We start from the raw sequence: 22386 nt of genomic DNA on the forward strand, positions 1-22386 counted from the left end.
GGCGGCCTGCCACTTTGACCCACTGTGGTGGTCGGCCGTCTGAGTGGGTGGGGCGGGCCCCCAGGGCTCAGCAGTGCGGCGGGCTGCCACTTTGACCCACTCTGGCGGTCTGCCCCCTGAGTCTGGTGGGGCCACCAGGGCTGAGCTGCGCGGTGGGTTGCCACTTTGACCCACTCTGGCGGTCGGCCGCCTGAGTAGAGGGGGGCCCGCCCGGGCTGAGCAGCACGGCGTGCTGCCACTTTGACCCACTCTGGCGGTCTGCCCCCTGAGTCAGTGTGGGGCCCCCAGGGCTGAGCTGCGCGGCGGGCTGCCACTTTGACCCAGTCTGGCAGTCTGCCGCCTGAGTCGGGGTTGGGCCCCAAGTGCTGAGCTGCAGTGCGGGTTGGGACTTTGACCCACTCTGGGGGTCGGCCGCCTGAGTGGGTGGGGAGGGTCCCCAGGGCTGAGCAGCCCGGCGGACTCCCACTTTGACCCACTCTGGCGGTCGGCCGCCTGAGTCGTGGTGGAGCCCCCAGGGCTGAGCAGCGTGGCGGGCTGCCACTTTGACCCACTCTGGCGGTCGGCCGCCTGAGTGAGGCTGGGGCCCCCAGGACTGAGTAGCGTGGTGGCCTGCCTCTTTGAACCACTCCGGCCGTCCGCCGCCTGAGTGGGTGGGGAGGCCCCCCGGGGCTGATAAGTGCGGCGGGCTGCCACTTTGACCCAGCCTTGCGGTCGGCCGCCTGAGTAGGATAGGCCTGCCAGGGCTGAGCAGCGCTGCGGGCTGCCACTTTGACCCACTCTGGCGGTCGTCCGCCTTAGTGGGGGGGGGGGGGGGGCCCAGGGCTGAGCAGCGCGGCGGGCTGCCACTTTGACCCACTCTGGGGTTCGGCCTCCTGAGTGGGGGTGGGGCGCCCAGGGATGTGCAGAAGGGCGGGCTGCCACTTTGACCCACAATGGCGGTCGGTCGCCTGAGGTGGGGGGAGCCTCCAGGGCGGAGAAGCGCGGCGGGCTCCCACTTTTTCCCACTCTGGCGGTCTGTCGCCTGAGTGGGGGTGGGGCCCCCAGGGCTGAGCAGCGCGGCGGGCTGCCACTTTTTCCCACTCTGGCAGAGTGGACTAAAAATAAAAAGGATTCTTACAAAAAAGAAAGGTGTAATTGTTAAATTTCATTTAAAGCTGAATGTGAAAAGCATTGAGAATCAAGATGATTCCGTGATTAAGACTTTCAGGAAAATGTATGAGTCATTATCATCACTGTGTAGCTCAGTCATCTGAAAGAGCAGTATTTTTCAAGAAGAAGCAATATGAGAGTGTAGGATCCTAACAAATACACATTTAAATGATAGTCTAGATGGTGATGTATCGTCAAATCAAATCAAGGTGTGTTAAATAGCTACGTGTGGGTTTATTTAGGTTTGTCTTAATATGTAAATAGAAAAAACTTTGCATTGAAGGAATTTAAGCTTTATTAGGCAATAAGCTGTTATGGAGGCTCTTCCAGAGTTGGTTATATATGATGAGATGCACAGTAGTAGAAAATGATCCCGCTTTTTCGAAGAAGGAAAATTGAATTTATTAGGGGACATGGTATCATTTGACCTTGTAGTATAAAATGGGTTTTCATAGGTATAGAAAGTGTGGAAGTACGTATTCCAAGAACCAGCAATTCAAAAAACCACAAAGCTGAGGCCATGAAATAATGCACTTGGTGATCAATGTGCAGTTCAAGTGAACTGACGCTCTTTCTTCTTTTCCTCCCCTCCCCCTCCCCTCCCCTCCCCTCCCCCTTCCCCTCCCCCTCCTCCCCCTCCTCCTCCTCCTCCTTCTTATTATTAGACAGAAGGGGCAGAAAAGGCCAGAATGGACATTTAGGTTGAAAATACGAGAAGATATACAGATGGCCCACAGACACGTGAAACAATGTTCAACATCACTAATTACTAGGGAAATGCAAATCAAAACTATAATGAGACATCACCTTACATCAGTCAGAATGCCTATAGTTACCAAGACAAAAAACAACAAATGTTGAAGAGGTTGTGGAGAAAAGGGAATTCTCCTACACTGCTGGTGGGAATGTAAACTGGTGCAGCCACTATGGAAAACTGTATGGAGATTTCTAAAAAAATTAAAAACAGAAATACAATACCATCCAGCTATCCCACTACTGGGTATTTATCCAAAGAATCTGAAGTCAATGATCCAAAGAGATTTATGAACCCCTATGTTCATTGCAAGTTTGTTAACAGTAGCCAAGATGTGGAAGCAACCCAAGTGCCCTTCTACAGATGAATGGATGAAGAGGATGTGGTATATATATACACACAATAGTATACTATGCAGCCATAAAAAAGGCAAAATTGTCCCATTTCCAACAACAGGGATGGACCTTGAGGAGGGTATGATGTTAAGTGGAATAAGCCAGACAGAGAAAGACAAATACTGAATAATTTGACTCATATGTGGAAGATAACAAACACGTGGATAAAGAGAACAGATTAGTGGTTACCAGAGGGGAAGGAGGTTGCTGGGTGGGCGAAAGGGACAGAGGGGTACATATGTATGGTGATGGATAAAAATTAGACCGCTGAGAATGAGCACGATGAAGTGTATTCAGAAACTGATAAATAATATTGTACACCCTAAATTACACAATGTTATAAACCATTGTGATCTCAGTAAGATTACTGGGAAAACAAAACAAAATAAAAAACCAACAAACGCATAGAGACAGAGATTGGATTGGTGGTTAGCAGAGGGCAGGGGGACAGGGAGGAGGTGAAAGTAGTGATTTGCACATGTGTGTGGGGATGGATTGTAATTAGTCTTTGGGTGATGAGCATGATGCGATCTACACAGAAATCAGAAGACAGTGATGTACACCTGAAATTTATATAATTTTATAAAACAGTGTTACCACAATTAAAAAAGATACAAGTTGAAATTAAAAGAATGGAAAATGAAAAAAAAGAAGATATTTTCAGCCATAAAAAAAGAACTAATGGAAGGAGCTTCAATTTTAATCTTAAAACTATACTGAGCCTCTGAGAATTTTCAGCTGGAGCTGACATTAACAAAGGTATTCATAAATGAATCTAGTGCACTGGGCACAATAAATTGAAAATGTGGAAACTATTCGGCTAGCTGTTAAATTAGGATAGTCACGTTAAAAGTAGAAGCATTGGTAATTCAAACAAAACATATTTTTTAGTGACCAAATGTAGAAAACATTGACAGCATCTGTCATTGAATCAAGATGGAGAAATCAAAAGTCACTTGAATAAATAGAATGTGACATTTTTACAGCACGTAATCTTAAAATGTAAAAAAAATCAATTAAATGTGAAAATATTAAATTTATAATATCACTGGATATTATTTTAATCATTAACAAAGGTATCACCTATATTTATGTTTTAATATAAAATACTTACAGAGCCATATTTTGTAAGCAATTTATATGGATGCTGATATTCTGCAAATAAGCATGTGCTTATTAAAAATGTTGAGATAAATTTAGCAAGCCTCTAACATAGGAAGTGGCCAAATAAATTTTAGAAATGTGACATATGTATAAAAAGGTACCCAACCTATTGGTGATCAAATTACTATAGAAAGTACATATGTTTTCAAGTAAACGCCAAATGTTGGAAATTTAAATTCTGAAACGTCTTAAACATGAATAACATAAAAATAGATCACTGAAGACACTGAGTGTGTCTGAAAAATAAATCTAGTTTTCCTAATCCACGCCAATCTTTATTATACATTGAAAATATGGAATATAAAATCTCAAAACATTTTTATTTAACGTTTTAGCAGAATATTTCACATTCTTTATCTTTTTATTCTTCACAACAATCTTTCTGAAAAGGTACCATAGATAAATACCCCATGCCCTATTTATGGAATATTAGTGAAAAGAGAAGCTAGAAAGAAGGTTGTCTCTTCATGGGATGAAGGAAAAAGAATGTCTCTTCATGGAGAAGAGGGTGTGATGAGCTTTGTATTGAACTGTTTTGATGAGAATGTGACTTCAGTACATTAGGTGGAAATGTCATCCAATGAAGGACATTATGACTGGAGAATGCAAGGAGGTGAAGGCGAGTGGGGAAGGTGTGTCCGTTACACACTCACAGATTACGGTTGAAGCTATGGGATTTGATGAGATGTGCAGAGTTTCTGGATATAGGATAAAAAGTGACAGACTAAAAGGAGAAAAGACAATGCGAAACCCAATATCTATTGTTAGATGCAAATTTATGTCTGAAAAAAAATCTAAAAGAATAGTCTGTTTTGTAAAAAGTACAAGGAATTTCCTTGAATAGCTTTCAGCAAAAAAAAAGTTAGATAATTTATCTATATTTGATCATTTTAGTATATATTTACAAAATTTCACTTTTATTTGAAAAATAATGTTGTAGTATGCATCGTTACACACGATTTCCTAGTAATACAAAGGCTAGTGTGAATATGTAATCCTGAAATAACAGGAGCTTCTTAGGAGCTACAAAAGATGGGATAACTAACATTAGGTGTTTCCGCTTTTTTTTTTTTTTTTAATAATATGGATTCTATTCCTTCAGTTCCTTATTGGAAATGCTATGGTTTTGCTGGATGGCCTCCATTTGCCCATCCAGATATATGTCCCCATTTTCTGCCTGGCTCTGTGCCCAGTGAGGCTGACCTGCTTGGACCGCACTGGTGGGAACTCTTGCTTCACAGTTTCTGGTTGTTTTGCAAGTGTCAGCCACCTGCAGGAAGAAGAGGGCCCTCAGGATATTTCTTCCCTCTGGTCCCTGGGCTGGGCACTGCAGGTAGGGTGCTTCCCTGGACTGAGGGCCCCAGGCAGCCCTCACCAGATGACTTTCTCTCCAAGTCCGGAGACTGCTCCCTCCTTTGTTCTTTCAGGCCTAGAGGCAGTAATGGATCTCTTCATTGCTAAATCTTGTTTGACCTAAACCCTGCCCATCATTTTGGAAAGAACCTTAATGCTCCCTAGTTCCAGTTTGTATATGACATGTTTTCTCATGGCAAGACACCACAGGTTACAATCGTATATATTACCTTTGCCTTCTCTTGACAACAGAAACTGGGGAGGAAGGTGCAAAGAAGACACACCAAGAAAGAAAATAGGCAGAAATGTGCATTATTCTTTGCTTGTAAAAAATTATCTGTAATTTACCTAAAGTGAAATTCACTCTCTTGAGAGGCACAGCCCTGTGAGAATTGACAAATGCATATGATTGTGTAAACTACCACCACACTCAAGATACAGAACAGTTTGTCGTCTTCCAGAATGTCATTGAGCTGCTCTTTATAGTCAAATGCCTTCCCCATCTCTAACCCTGAAGTTACTGGTCTCTTCTCCATCCTGTAGTTTTGCCTTCTCTGTTTCCACATAAACGGATTCACATGGTGTGCAGCTTTCTGAGTCTGGCTTCTTTCACTTTGCTTATTACCTTTGAGATTCATCCAAGTATTTGTGAGCATTAACAGTTGGTTCCTTCTTAATGTTGCATGGTATCCAATGGTACGACTGCACCATCGTTTCTTTATCTACTTACTGGTTGAAGGACATTTGGGTTGTTTCCAGTTTGGGGCAACTGTGAGAAAACACTGGTATAAACATTTGCGAACAGATTTTGTGTGGACGTAGGTTTTCATTTCACTAGGTTAAATACCTAGAGTGGGATTGTGGGGTCATCTGGTGTTTGTTTAACATTATAAAAACTGCCAGATATTTGATATTAACAGTCATTTTCATTTTATCATACAAATCTTAGTATCTTTGTAGAATGCCAATTTATCACGTAAGAGGGGATGTATTTCCAGACTTTCTAGCTTGTTCAACTCCTTTATCTACGAATCCATATGCCAGCAGCACACTGTTTTGTTCCATATAGCTTAATAGTAACTATTAAACACAGGAAATATATGTCCTCAAGTATTTTCCTTTAATCGAATCATTTTGTATATTCTAGGACCTCTGACTCAGCAAATATGTTTTAGATTCAGTTTCTTATATATTTTAAAAATCCTGCTAGAATTTCCATTCAATTAGGCTTACATTTAATCTATAGATGAACTCAGGGAAGAATTGCCATCTTTATGTCAAGTATTCCAGTTGATAGAATTGTATATTTATCTCTTTACTCTATCTTTAATTTCTCTGAGTCTTTTCCTTTTAACTTCCAGTGGACACATCTTATAAATTGCCAACTAAATTACTCCTAGAATTTTAATTTTATGCTTTTGTAAATGATGTTACTTTTTATTTTATTTTCTACCTGCCCATTGAGAGGTATAGCAGTAAATTTGACTTTTGTGTATTAACTTTGTGTCTTGCTACTTAATAAAATTACTTATTGTTTCTAGTATTCATTTTTTTTGGATTCCTTTGGATTATCTACATAGATGATCACATCATCTCTAGAAAATAGAGTTCTACTTGTTCCTTTCGAATTTTATGTTCCATTTCTTCTTTCTCATCTTTTTACACTGATATCTGGTCAAAGTTGAAAAGGAATGGTGACAAGTATATACTTGCATTGTTTAAGATTTTAGGTAGAAATCATTATTTTTATTTTTTCACCACTGAGCATTTGTCTTTCTCTTCTTAGTTTGCTGAGAGGTTTTCCATGAATTTTTAAAAGTTTTTTCACATGATTTCTTTGCCTCTATTAAAATGATCATGTCTTTTCTTATATATTATTTTAATATAGTGAAGTGCATTAATTTTCATATATTAAACAAACCTTGCGTTCCTGGAATAACACCCAATTTTTTCAAGCCGTACTACTCTGTTTTAACCAGGCTAAAACAAAGTTTATCAACGACTGATTTGACCTGATATTGCGTAAAGGAGGTCAAGATAGTTCTTTTCCTCCATATTAACTTGGTCAGTTACTTTTGTAAAGATTTAAAATGAGAGTGGATGGTACAGAGAGTCCCCGTGTACTTCCTTCCCAAACTCACAGTTTCCCGTGTGATTAACATTTTCTTTCAGTATGGTGCATTTGTTACAAGTGAAGAACAACCAATATTGACACTTTATCAGTAACTAAAATTAATTTTGTTAGGATTCATGCTTTGTGCTGTACGGTTGTATGGATTTTGACAAATGCATAATATTGTGTATCCACGATTACAATAGTGTGCAGAGTAATTTTTCTGCCCTAAAAGTCCTTGTTTTCCACATATTCATCTCTCCTCCCCTCTCCCCAAAACCACTGGCAACCACGGATCTTTTTAATGTCTCTGTAGTTTTGCCTTTTCCAAAATGCCATTTAAGTGGAGTGATATAATATGTAGACTTTTCAGTCCGACTTCTTACCCTGCGAAATATAAATTTAAAGTTCCTCCATGGTGTTTTTTGTGGCTTGATAGCTCATTTATTTTTTTCTATGAAAATATCCCAGTGTGTGCATGTACCACAGTTTTTCCATCCGTTCGTCTATTGAAAGACCCATTTTCTGACTCACAGCATTTTCCTTCTTTCTGAAGAACTTCTTAACGTTTCTAACAAGGCAAGTTTATTTTCTGAGTCTGTTTAAGAATTATATTTGTCTTTCTTCAGACGTTAGAAGTTTCTTTGTGGGAAGTTGCTTACTCAACAAAAAATTTTTTATTATTTTTCATGCATATAGAGATATTCAGATTTTCTATTTCTTCATGGGTCATTTGTATCTTTCAAATAGTTTGCATATTTCATCCAAGTAGTCAAATTTTCTGGCATAAAATTTAATACCATCTCTTTATTATCTTTTTAATGTCTTAATAACTATGGAAGTTCCCTCCTCCATTCTCCATACTATTAATTTTTGCCTTTGCTCATATTTGTATTAGCCTAATTAGAAGTTCATCCCTCTTATTGATATTTTTAAATAAACAGTTTTTCATTTTATTAATTTTCTTCATTGATTTTCTATTTTCTATTCCATTGATTCCTGTTCTTTATTAGTTTCTTTTATTTGTTTACCTTTTGTATAATTTCCCCCCCTTTTTAAAGTATTTTAACCAGGAATGTCAGACCATTGATTTTATGACATTTGTCTTCTTCAATATTATCATATATGGCTTTATTTTACCTTGTAAACACTACTGTATCTGGATTTCAACCATTTTGAATGTTGTATTTTTACCATTACGCCTGTTGAAATATTAAGAAAATATTGTGAGAAACTTTCACAATATTTTCTTAATATTGTGCTCAAGCAGAGGGGACACTTCTCTACAAAATGAATATGTAAGCCCTCGGAACAAACCAATGTAGAGATGCCAGTTGTGGAATGTCACTGAGAAGTTCAAACAAGGACCATGAGAAATGGAAAATCTCTTACAGGCTGCATGAGACCTGGAGACAGAACACAATGTGAGTTGACCTTGGAAGATATGACAAATATCTGCATGACTAAGCTCTGAGCTTGGCACAAGGAAAATGGATGATGCCAATAGAAAAGATCACAGGCCTTTCCTTAATATTTCTGACGTGGTAAGCATCAAGGCCTTGATCATCATGTGGGAGGAGAAGGGAAAGGAACATTACTGTAACTAAATGTTTTCCTATTCCAGGTTGGGTCAATTTGAGTGCAATTACTTCCACTTAGGACAGTAAACTTTGTGGCGTTGCCTGCTTCTGAGTCTTGAGGAGCAATTTTCACTGGTTAAATTTTGCAAACAAAACCAGCAATGTATAAAATAACCATACTGAAAATCTCTTAACAAAGCATTAATATCAATCTCTGCGTGTGGACTCAACTGATTTATGACAAACAAGTTCTAACTGTTTGAGCAAACTGACCTAGAGACAAGAAACTCCAGTCACTGTTGATTTGGGGCATGCTGCCGGTTTATGAAGAATGAGAAATGATCCTGCAGAATACTTTATAGTGCTGGGGCAGATAAAATGCAGGCAGTTTTTTGTGCAGAAAAAAAAGGGGCAATAAAAGAAGCTTTATTAGAGGTTGTCAATAAAATAATCATTTTTTTTCTCTAATTCCAAGGATAATGCTGAGAAAAGGAAGTTCAAAGACAATGATATTAAGGCCCTGTATTTCAGATTCTAGATTCATTTTACAAAGTGGACAATTTTATGGAAAGAAGATTCACAAAGAATTAAAGTTTGGACAAAATCCAGCATTACGATTTTCCACAAAATCTTGAGCAAAACAATAAGCACTGTGATTTTTCTTATACCCATGTGGCATGATGCAATCTGCACAATGCATTAGCTTTGTAATAAGAAGCTTCAGATCCACGAGTCAGTGGTTAGCCCTCTTGCCTATGATGTGGTAGGTACCTAAACCCATCCCAGTATAGCAATTTAGATGGTGTTGTGGCACAGTGCTGGCTGTGGGTATGGCCTGCAGAAGAGAACATCGTGACAGTGCCTTTGGCACTTTATTCCTAAGTAACCTGTTAACCTATCAACACATTTCACTATATGATCTTTGGAATAATGAAACTTTAATTATTCAGATACCTTCAAAAATTGGAACCTCACATACTTCATGCATTTTAGATATGTGATGAATGTTTGGCGGACTGAGAATTAGTAGCCTTGAGTACTCGTAAACTGGGGATGCACTGGGGCATTTTCATTGGACCACTAAGGGGAAAAGAGGAGAGGGCCGCTCTACTTTCTTACACATCGTACAGTGAACAAGAGAAAGCATGCTTCTCCAACTGAGTAAATTAACCTAAGCCTGATCTTGCTTAGTTTACAAGAGAAAATTTTCCAACAATTGTTAAGAGTAGAGGAGAATGTCGTGCCAGTTATAAAGTTTCCCCAAATCATATAGCCAACAATGCTTTACCACAGGTCTTCAAAAGATCTTTTCCCTTCTCAACACTTTGCCACTTGCTCATTTCCAAAAACAGTTCTGCTGCTGCTGGCAAATTCTCTGTGCTCCTGTAAAAGGCCTAGTCTCCTGAGCCACAGAAACATGCACTGTAAAATGGGAGAACATTTGCTTTCACTTCTCTAAGAAACATCCATGTACTATAAGGATTAAATCCATATCCATTTGTTTAAAAGTTCTCTTATCTCCCAAAGCCAAATGGTTACACCCTAAGATGGGCACCTAAGTTAGTCAGGGTGGACCACTAAGACATCTCCCTAGGCACTGTCATTTCAAGGAGAAATAAGACGCAAGGGTTGGAGACACCTCTAGTTGGTAAAAGCCAAAACCATGAGGCTGTCTGACTCCCGGAGAGATTATTTACATGCCAAAGGGTTCAGTTAGGATTCAGGCCCATTATATTTCAGGAGGGAACAACTGCCCCCTTCCCCTTTATAAGCAGAAGTGTGTCATTTTCCCCCATATCTTGCCTATGAAGTGTCCAGCTACTCATTAGGACAACTGACCTGGCTCTCATCAGGCTGCTCTAGGGGTAAGGACTAGGGCAACGGGCACCAACAGACATATTACTTACTGGGAGGCATTTCATGAGAAATCTGTCTCTTATCTAGAATACCCTATGTACACATTCAGGATTAAATTAATAAAAATGAATGTTAAAAGCCAGTGGGAGCTATCTTTCACCATTGCCTTTATTTCCTCCTGTTCTCCTTTTATGGTTTAAAGTGCCCCAGAAAAATATTTTCTATTTAGAGACAAATTGTACATTTTAATATGATATTTAAATTATGTAAGCCTATTTACATTTTTACATTTGATATCGTTTTTTTTAACAACAAAAGGAATATCATGGGAATATTTCTTCCATGGGATCGTGGAAACCTGTGCTTTAGTATCTCATCCGCAACAATTAATCCTGGCTCTACATCTCAAGGATTGTGTGACACGAGAAAAGAGTTAGTTCCTCCTCTGAGGGAGCGATAGCAATTTTAATTGCCTTTAGATTGGTATAACGATAAAAATAAAAATTTAGCCATAAATTCACCAAAGAATTCATAGCACATATTCAGAATTTAATAAATGGAAGAACCCTTTGTTTGCTAATAGAAATTGTTAGTACTTTAAATTAAGTTAGCATTAAAACTTGGAAGTGAAGGAATACTTCACTTGCTGGTGAGTAGATACACATAAAGACACTTCTCTGAACATCAGCACTCTTTTGTTTCTTTTCAATTATTTTATTGAGGTCATAGTGGGGGTTATAACATTGTGTAATTTCATGGTACATTATTGCTTATCAGTTTCTGTATAGACTGCATCATGCTCACCACTAATAGTCTAGTTTTTATCTGTCACTGTACATATGTGCCTGTTTACCCGTTTTGTCCAGCCCTCCAACGCTTCTCCTCTGGGAACCACTGATGTGTTCTCTTTGTCCACATGTTTGTTTGTCTTCCACATGCGATTGAAATCATGCAGTATTGGTTTTTCTCTGTCTGGATTAGTTTGCTTAACATCACACCCTCAAGGCTCATCCATCTTGTTGCAAATAGGACAATTTTGTCTTTTCTATGGCTAAGCAGTATTCCATTGTGTATATTTACCATATTTTCTTCATCCATTCATCAGTTGATGGGCACTTGGCTTGCTTCCATGTCTTGGCTATTGTGAATAATGCTGCAGTGAACATAGGGATTTATAAACCTCTTTGAATTGTTGACTTCAAGTTCTTTGGATAAACATCCTGTAGCGGGATAGGAAGGTTGTTTGGCATTCTATTTTTAACTTTTTGAGAATGCTTCATACTGTTTTCCATAGTGGCTACACCAGTTTGCATTCCGACCGGGAGTGTATGAGTATTCCTTTTGCTCCGCATCATCTCCAACATTTTTTACGTTTTGTCCTGGTAATTATAGCCATTCTGATCAGCGTAAGGTGATATCTCATACTTTTGATTTTCATTTCCCCAACAATTAGTGATGTTCAACATTTTTTCATGTGTCTGTTGGCCATCTGGATATCTTCTTTGGAAAAATGTCTGTTCATATCCTTTGGAGCAGAAATAAAGAAATGGAAAGATATTCAATGTTATGGATTGGAAGAATACACATAGTTTCAATGCTCAGGGGCTGGCCAGGGGGTGCAGTGGTTAAGTGCACATGTTCTGCTTTGGCAGCCCAGGGTTTGCTGGTTGGGATCCCAGGTATGGACATGGCACTGCTTGGCCATACTGTGTTAGGCATCTCACATATAAAGTCGAGGAAGGTGGGCACGGATCTTAGCTCAGGGCTGGTCTTCCTCAGCAAAAAGAGGAGGATTGGCAGCAGACATTAGCTCAGAGCTGATCTTACTCCAAAAAAAAAGTCCATATTAGTGAAAGCAATCTACAGATTCAATGCAATCACAGTCAGAATCCCAATGACATTCTTCACAGAAATAGAACAAAGAATCCTAAAATTTATATGGAACAATAAAAGACCCCAAATAGCCAAAGCAATACTGAGAAAAACGAACAAAAGTGGAGGCATCACAATCCCTGACTTCAAAGAATACTACAAAGCTATAGTAATCAAAACAGCATGGTGCTGGCACAAAAACAGACACACAGATCAATAGAATAGATTTGAAAGCCCAGAAATAAAACCACACATCTATGGGCAGCTAATCTTTGACAAAGGAGCTGAGAACATACAATAGAGAAAGGAAAGTCTCTTCAATAAACGGTGTTGGGAAAACTGGACAGTCCCATGGAAAAGAATGAAAGTAGACCATTATCTTACACCATACACAAAAATTAACTCAAAATGGATTAAAGACTTCAATGTAAGATCTGAAACCATAAAACTCCTAGAAGAAAATATAGGCAGTACACTGTTTGACATCAGTCTTAGCAGCATCTTTTTGAATACCGTGTCTACTCAGACCTGGGAAATAAAAGAGAAAATAAACAAATGGGACTATGTCAGACTAAAAACCTTCTGCAAGCAAAAGAAACCATGAACAAAATGAAAAGACAGCCCACCAACCAGGAGAATATATTTGCAAATCAAGGGGTTGATTTCCAAAATATACAAAGAACTCATACCACTCAATGACAAAAAAAGAAACAAACTGATCAAAAAATGGGCAGAGGGTGCGCACAGACATTTTCCCAAAGAAGTAGTCTTGTTTCTTTACCATGCAAATCCAATATCTTCCACCGTAGTATCGTTTCTATTACTCTCAGAAAACAAGGATCTTTATGGAGGAACGTGGAGGGGACTCATACTACTGTTTTACATTATTATTATTTTTCTCTTCATGGATTGCTGCCGATGCTGCTGCTAATTGTCTCTTAACCAATGCTGTCTCATACTTCTCTTTGTCTATCTGAATTTCTTCCTCTTCTAATAATCTACTTGCACAGGCGATCATGGGTCCTGAAGTAGCTCTGCTGCCCTCCGGAAAGTGGTTCTTGATTTCAACCACATTCTTGCTTCATTAGAGAACACAAACAATGAAATGGTGAGCAAAGTTTGAGGCTGGAAAGGCAAAGTCCCATAGTAACATTTAGGCTTTTCTTTTAGTGTATGCCTTACTCTTCAAAACATCTTCACACGTGATAATTTCCAAAACTTCCTGAATAGCAATGTAAATCAGGTTCCTGTTCTTTCTATAGGAATCTATCTTTTCATGCAAATTAAAGGATATGGTTTCTTATTAATGCTCAGTGTCCCTGAATATTAACAAACAATCAGAAGCTGGACTACCTGGTATACATTAGAGAGACCAAAAAAGTATGATGAACTAATTTGTGAGTGTATTTAGCACAATCTCATCTTTTACAGACAATATATTCTATGGCACTTGCAATTAGAATAACTATTTTTCCCTGAACTGAGATAAACTTTTGTTCTATTAGATATAGAAGGCCACTTCTAGCTGGAAAAAATAGGAGGAAAAAATGAGAATTTTAAGTTTGAGTTGAAAAAAGAGTGAGTTAAAAGTCAAGAGAACAGAGTGGAAGTATTTGTACTTGATCTGCTAAGGATACAAGCTTAACTGCATTTATAAAAAGGGCTTGGACTGTTGCGAAGTCACCATGGACACGGTGAAGATTACACAGTGAGTATTAAATTTCAAAATGATTTACTCAGATCAAAATTATTAAATAAGATTTTAAAAATTATTTGTCAAACATGTGAGAAACTCTGTGTCTTTGGAAACATAATCATATTATTGATATGAGGATCATAAATTTTAACTACTATTATTAGAATGGTATTCACCATAAAATAATATACCATTGAGAAAAAATATAGTTAAGGAGTCTTTAAAAAGTTTCTATAACATAAGAAATTATGGAATGAAGATCTTCCATAGAGTCATATTAGTTCTGAAATAACATGGGTGAAATGTTATTGAGTTTTATCTGTTTTAAATATTCCATTATATTTATTTCATTTTAAAGAACAAACACATATTCCTAAGATTTGCTGAATATTAACAGATATTTTCCCCGTAAGGTATTAAACTTAGCAGCCACAAATCCTTCTCGTACAAGAGTTAACGAAATCTTATCTTTATCATTGTGGACAGATTATTTTACACATTTCCTCCTTATGAATAAGAATTAATCAATTTGATATTTTTTCCCCAAAGAACACATTGTTAGTCTAGGAACTAGAAGGCAGATACCTTGATTTTTGTTTAAGGCATTAATTTATCTAAAATTTATTTGAGTCTATTTTTAAGAAAATGAGGAAAATAGTTTTGTATGGAAACCAGTAGAAGATAATAAATACTAATGATGAATTCAAATGTTATAAAATGTTGTCACATCTACTAATAAAATAGTTGAGTTTGTATTTTCACTCTGCATTACAGTCCATCTATCTAGACTGTGGACGTTATGTTGTGATTTTCACAATTTTGTGTCTCTGGGTAGTTGCAAACTTGATGTTTAAAACCGAGTGTGCAATGTAATAATCATACCATAGCAGGTATATTTTACCGAGCAAGTATTATGCTCCAGGCCCTGAGATAAATGCTTTGTCTGAGCTATAAATCATATCTTCCTTGGACAGCATAGTGTATTATGCACTCAGATCTTTATATGATGATAAGAACTTGGAGGCTGAAGGTGTTTAAAGAGATTTACCTGAGGTCACACCCTAATAAGTGGCAGGACATGGATTAACAATTGCATCTATATGACTCACAACCTATTCTTCATACTCTACATTCTGCTTCTTCCATTAGTTAGAGAAATTGTAGATCTTAAGTAGTTTAAAAAGAAATGTGGAGATACAAATTTTGTTCAAGGTCAGAGGTCCACAATGCTTCTTCGAGAAATGGAAGTTTACGTGTAATAACCTGCTCTAAGCAGGTGACCACGTCATTAATCAGAATTGCTCCCTAACTGCTGTGGCCAGGTGAGGGTTAGTGGCGTTTTTCAGGATCTTATGGCACTATGAAAGGAGAGATCCATTTTTCAACTGACATTGCAAGGAAAAATTTAAAACACACCTCCTACCTTGCCAACATGTTGAACTTTGACCCAGGTGTATCTACATAGAGAATCCAAACAAACAAAAACCCATATAGGCACAACCATAGAGCAGGTTGCTTAATTAAACAGAACTAAATTTTACCCCCACTCTTCAATTACAAGAACAGGCAGACTGAAATTTGCAAAGCCTTCTTCAGAAATCAATGGACAATTTGGCACTTAAACATCTATGCACTGAACAATGTAATAAACAATCAGAATTTCAGTAATAAGTTTCCTGACACAACAGAGTGGCACTTTGCACAGTAGTAATTAGAAAATAGCAGCTGAGGAACCACAGAAAAGGAACTAGACTTTACTGGAATACAGATTATACTGAGCTAATTAATGATTTTCACAAATGCCTTGTTGATTAGATATTAAAGTAAAAATCCCTTATATAATTTCTATATTTAGGGACACCATATAATTTTTCATCCAAGCCAGGATTTTTCCGATAATGAAGAAAGCTCTATTTTTATTTTTCTAAGACAACAGGAGGAAAGCAGTGCTCGCTTGAGCAAAGCAGGATACACGATTCTTTTATTTATAGTTGTTACATATTGGTGTGTACAATCAAGAAGTCAAAAAATGCCTTGGAGTTGGAGAAATCATGACTTCTAATACTGGGTCAACCTTTAGTTGTGTGATTTTGGGTGAATTAATTACTTTAACTGAAAAATGAAAAGAAAAAAATACCTAACTTGAAGGCTTGTGAGAATTAAAAATTATACCTATAACATAATTAACACAGTGCCTCACTTGTTTAAGATACTCAATAAGTAGACATATGTAGAATCCTACTTCTCATTGTGTAGTTTAATTTATTATCATCAATCTATTTGTAATATTAATGTAGTCTGAGTGTTGGGATCCTATGTTTTGAAACCTGAAAGGGATAGAAAGCTCTGACTCTAATGTAGCAAACTTCTACGCTCAGATCGGTCAAAAGTAAATCATACTGGGCCAGCTCCGTCGCCGAGTGGTTAAGTTTGTGCAATCCGCTGCAGCAGCCCAGGGTTCGGATCCTGGGTGCGGACACGGCGCCACTCGTCAGGCCACTTTTTTTTTTTTTAAAGATTTTATTTTTTTCCTTTTTCTCCCCAAAGCCCCCAGGTACATAGTTGTGTATTCTTCGTTGTGGGTTCTTCTAGTTGTGGCATGTGGGACGCTGCCTCAGCGTGGTCTGATGAGCAGTGCCATGTCGGCGCCCAGGATTCGAACTAACGAAACACTGGGCTGCCTGCAGCGGAGCGCGCGAACTTAACCACTCGGCCACGGGGCCAGCCCCACTCGTCAGGCCACTTTGAGGCGGTGTCCCACATCCCACAACTAGAAGAACCTGCAACTAAGATATACAACTATGTATGGGGGAGTTTGGGGAGATAAAGCAGAAAAAAAAAAAGTAAATCATACTCCTTAAAAATTCTGTCTTCATAAGATTAATTGTATATAGGTGTATTGAGTTTAAGGATCAAAGTAATGACATTCTACTTTGACTAGTGAAAAGCAATAGAATGTCCATATTAATATGATTAGAAGGAAACATCAGAATTAAATTTGTTTAATAAAGTCCAAGTCATTCAATAATCTGAAGCAAAAATGTACTATTTTAGTATATAAATAAAATAAGAAAGTGATATTGTGTATAGTTAACAAATAAAATAAACACTGAACTTCAGTTAATTAATACATGTGAAATAGATTTTAGAAACATGGATTTAAGATATGAAAACTTCAGAAAGTAAAGTGGAATTAGTTTCCAATTTTCAAGATTTACTTACTTCACCTCTTGTAAGCCAAAGCCACTGATTTTTTTAATGGTTATGGACCTATATCCACATTCAGGTATGTCTATAAGTGTTGTTTGCTTTTGTTTTTGCATATACTATATATTATCTACTTCTCAGCATTTAAAATAATGACAGTTGTGTAATTCCAAGACTAAGAAATTTAATGGGCCAAATTCTTAGTTAAAATGTTCTCTCTTACTTTGTTTTTAATCGACTATAAGCTAAAGAATCAAAACTGTAACAGAAAACGTAAAAAGAGTACATGTTATTTTCCTAGGATAGTGCTATTACAACTTGTGTATTCTCATAGCTATTACACAGCATAGGAAAGTACAAACGAGGTGATTTATTTTTTTCAAGAAAGTTTTAAATGTATACAATTTAAGGCCATAGTTTCTTCCTTTTTCACAGTGCAATCCATTTGCCAACCCTTTTAGCCTTTCTCTTTTCAGAACCTTGAACAACCAAGCTACATGTTACTGTGAACAAATTAGTTTTGACACCTTGAGACATTTAATTATTTGCAACAATGAGTCCGATGAAGGTGAAGTTGAGAGAAATTTTTTAATCTCTAGGAAGATATATATGCTCAAAATTCCATTAGTGAAAAGTCCGTAAATAAGCATAATGGAAATGTACAAATAAAGTTTCAAATTTTTAGGAAATGAACATATTACAAAATAGAAATGTAAGATTTAGCACGTAATCAGAGTTTTTACATCCTGATATTCAGAAGTCTTTTTCAGAGGTGCAGGAAATCTCAGAAAGCGAAGTGAAGTGAATGTGGTGTTCATTTAGCACAGCCATTCATTTTACAGCGGAGGGAACTGAGGTTCAGAGAGGTTAAGTGATTTGCCAGGAGGTTAGGGTCACTTGCCACTGTCTATTAAATTCAGTGAGAGAAGCAACACCTAGGTTTCTTATTTGCCCAATATTCTTTTATTAATTTCATTTGCCAATAACAATAGCAATCTAGGGGCACCTAAAGTCTGTTGCTATGGATAACCTTTTTAATGGGAAAGTTGTGCTAATTAAATTTATATAATCAGGGGCCAGCTCCGTGGCCAAGTGGTTGAGTTTGCTGGTTCCACTGCAGTGGCCCAGGGTTTGGATCTTGGGCTCGGACATGGCACTGCTCATCAGGCCACGTTGAGGCGGCGTCCCACATCCCACAACTAGAGGGACGTGCAACTAAGATATACAACTGTGTAAGGGGGCGGGGCTTGGTGAGATAAAAGCAGGAAAAAAAAAAAAGATTGGCAACAGTTGTTAGCCCAGGTGCCAATCTTTGGGGAAAAAAAAAGGAAGACTGGCAACAGTTGTTAGCCCAGGTAAAAGGAGAAATAAACAGTAACACAATAATAGTAGGGGACTTTAACACTCCACTTACACCAATGGGTAGATCATCCAAACAGAAGATCAATAAGGAAACACTTGCCTTAAAGGACACATTAGACCAGATGGACTTAGTAGATATATGCAGAACTTTCCATCCAAAGACTACAGAATACACATTCTTTTCAATGCCCATGGAACATTCTCCAAGATTGATCACATATTAGGCCACAAAACAAGTCTCAATAAATTTAAGAAGATCGAAATAATACCATGCATCTTTTCTGACCACAAAGGTATGAAACTGGAAATCAACTACAGAAAGAAAACCAGAAAAGCCACAAAAATGTGAAGATTGAACAAAATGCTACTGAACAATGATTGGGCCAATGAAGAAATCAAAGAAGAAATCAAAAAATACCTCAACAAAGAAGAAAAATCCCAAATAGACAATCTAAAAGTGCACCTAAAGGTACTGGAAAAAGAACAACAAACAAAGCCCAAAATCAGCAGAAGGAAGGAAATAATAAAAATCAGAGCAGAAATAAGTGAAATAGAGACTAAAAAAACAATAGAAAAAATTAGTGAAACCAAGAGCTGGTTCTTTGAAAAGATAAACAAAATTGACAAACCCTTAGCTAGACTCACGAAGAAAAACAGAGAGAAAGCTCAAATAAATAAAATCAGAAATGAAAGAGGAGAGATTACAACAGACACCTCAGAAATACAAAAGATAATAAGAGAATACTATGAAAAGCTATATGCCAACAAATTGGATAATCTAGAAGAAATGGATAAATTCTTAGAAACATACAACCTTCTAAAACTGGACCAAGAAGATGTAGAAAATTTGAATAGACCAATCACCAGTAAGGAGATCGAAACAGCAATCAAAAAGCTCCCAAAAAATAAAAGTCCAGGACCAGATGGCTTCCCTGGTGAATTTGTCCAAACATTCAAAGAAGACTTAATACCTATCCTTCTCAAACTCTTCCAAAAAATCGAAGAGGAGGGAAGGCTTCCTAACTCCTTCTACGAAGCAAACATTATCCTGATACCAAAACCAGACAAGGACAACACAAAAAAGAAAATTACAGGCCAATGTCACTGATGAACATCGATGCAAAAATCTTCAACAAAATACTAGCAAATCGAATACAACAATACATTAAAAAGATCATACATCATGATCAAGTGGGTTTCATTCCAGGGATGCAGGGATGGCTCAACATCCACAAATCTATCAACGTGATACACCACATTAACAAAATGAAGAATAAAAATCACATCATCATCTCAATAGATGCAGAGAAAGCATTTGACAAGATACAGCATCCATTTATTGTAAAAAGTCTAAATAAAGTGGGTAGAGAAGGAAAATACCTCAACATAATAAAGGCCATATATGACAAACCCACAGCAAATATCATTCTCAATGGAGAAAAACTGAAAGCTATCCCTCTAAGAACAGGAACAAGGATGCCCACTGTCACCACTCTTATTTAACATAGTATTGGAAGTCCTAGCCAGAGCAATCAGTCAAGAAAAAGAAATAAAAGGGATCCACACTGGAAAAGAAGAAGTGAAACTGTCACTCTTTGCAGATGCCATGATTTTATATCTAGAAAACCCTAAAGAGTCCACTAAAAACATTTAGAAATAATAAAGGAATACAGTCAAGTTGTGGGATACAAAATCAATGTACAAAAACCAGTTGCATTTCTATACACTAACAACGAAGTAGCAGAAAGAGAAATTAAGAATACAATCCCATTTACAATTGCAACAAAAAGAATAAAATACCTAGGAATAAACGTAACGAAAGAGGTGAAAGATCTGTACACTGAAAACTATAAATCATTGTTGAAAGAAATCGAAGAAGACACAAAGAAATGGAAAGATATTCCGTGCTCTTGGATTGGAAGAATTAACATCGTTAAAATGCCCATACTTCCTAAAGCAATCTATAGATTCAACACAATGCCTATCAAAGTTCCAACAACATTTTTCACAGAAATAGAACAAAGAACCCTAAAATTTATATGGATCAACAAAAGACGCAGGATAGCCAAAGGATTCCTGAGAAAAAAGAACAAAACTGGAGGTATCACACTCCCTGATTTCAAATTATACTACAAAGCCATAGTAACCAAAACAGCATGGTACTGGTGCAAAAACAGACACACAGATCAATGGAACAAAATTGAGAGCCCAGAAGTAAACCCACACATTTATGGACAACCAATATTCGACAAGGCAGCCAAGAGCATACGATGGAGAAAGGAGAGTCTCTTCAATAAAAGGTGTTGGGAAAACTGGGCAGCCACATGCAAAAGAATGAAAGTAGACCATTCCCTTACACCATGCACAAAAATCAACTCAAAATGGATTAAAGACTTGATTATAAGACCCGAAACTATGAGACTTCTAGAAGAAAACATAGGCAGTACGCTCTATGACATTGGTCTGAGCAGCATATTTTCAAGTCCCGTGTCTGACCAGGCAAGGGAAACAGAAGAAAAAATGAACAATTGGGACTACATCAAACCAAAAAGCTTCTGCACAGCAAAGGAAACCATCAACAAAACAAAAAGACAACCTAACAATTGGGAGAAGATATTTGCAAACCATATATCAGATAAGGGATTAATATCCAAAATATACAAAGAACTCATACAGCTCAACAACAAAAAAACCAACAATCTAATTGGAAAATGGGCAAAAGATCTGAACAGAGATTTCTCCAAAGAAGATATACAGATGGCCAACAGGCATACGAAAAGATGCTCAACATCATTAGCTATCAGGGAAATGCAAATCCAAACTACAATGAGGTATCACCTCACTCTGGTCAGAATGGCTATAATTAACAAGACAGGAAACGACAAATGTTGGAGAGGGTTTGGAGAGAAGGGAACCCTTGTTCACTGCTAGTGGCAGTGCAAACTGGTGCAGCCACTATGGAAAGCAATATGGAGTATCCTCAGAAAATTAAGAATAGATCTACCATAGGATCCAGCTATTCCACTGCTGGGTATTTATCCAAAGAACTTGGAAACACAAAGGCATAAAGATACTTGCACCCCTATGTTCATTGTGGCATTATACACAATAGCCAAGACATGGAAGCAACCTAGGTGCCCATCAAGGGACGAATGGATAAAGAAGATGTGGTATTTATACACGGTGGACTACTACTCAGCCATAAGAAATGATGAAATCCGGCCATTTGTGACAACATGGATGCACCTTCAGTGTATTATTCTGAGTGAGATAAGTCAGAAGGAAAAAGTCAAATACCATATGATCTCACTCATAAGTAGAAGATAAAAACAAAAACAAAAACAAAACACAGCATTGGAGATTGGACTGGTGGTTACCTTTGGGGAAGGGGGAGGAGGGGGTGCAAAAGAGGTGATTAGGCTCACATGTGAGGGGATGCACTGTAATTAGTGTTCGGGTGGTGAACATGATGTAATGTATACAGAATCTGAAATATGATGTACATCTGAAAAAATAAAAATAAAAAAAATTATATAATCATAAAAATGGTACAGCTAATTTTTCCAAGTACATCTATGGCTATGCTGATTTAACTAGCTATAATTAGAGAATTCTGAGAATTTTTAATCTATTAACTGTTTCATTCATTTATTAATTAATAATTCGTAAATGTTTATTAAATGAACTATTTTGTGAATACGTGTGTGTGTGTGTATGTGTATTCTAAAGTTTGTTTTCCCTTACAATTTTTACAATCTTAAAAAAGTGTTAGGGGCTGGCCCCACCGCCTGGAGGTTGAGTTTGGCACACTCTGCTTCAGTGGCCTGGGTTCTGTTCCTGGGCACAGACCTACACCACTCATCACCGGCCATGCTGTGGCAGCA

General features: G+C 37.7%; 2 protein-coding genes across 3 annotated transcripts in view; one reads left to right on the top strand and one right to left on the bottom strand.

Annotated features, from left to right (window-relative positions):
* LOC106835338 (protein phosphatase 1L-like) overlaps positions 1–4432 on the top strand; it is a 151150-nt gene extending 146718 nt beyond the window's left edge. The window contains exon 3 of one of the 2 annotated variants that reach the window (XR_011503332.1): positions 1815–4432. Coding sequence is in view for 1 of the 2 variants with exons in the window: in XM_070509696.1 (XP_070365797.1) it covers positions 1815–1850 (36 nt within the window). In the remaining variant the exon portion in view is untranslated. The remainder of the gene's footprint in view (positions 1–1814) is intronic. The other variant, XM_070509696.1, reaches the window with a different exon arrangement.
* The window catches only part of LOC139045286 (protein phosphatase 1L-like), a 359044-nt gene that overhangs the window by 41550 nt on the left and 295108 nt on the right, over positions 1–22386 (bottom strand). The window lies entirely within an intron of this gene.

This window comes from Equus asinus, chromosome 5, assembly GCF_041296235.1.
Source record: "Equus asinus isolate D_3611 breed Donkey chromosome 5, EquAss-T2T_v2, whole genome shotgun sequence".
Taxonomy (NCBI): Eukaryota; Metazoa; Chordata; class Mammalia; order Perissodactyla; family Equidae; genus Equus; species Equus asinus.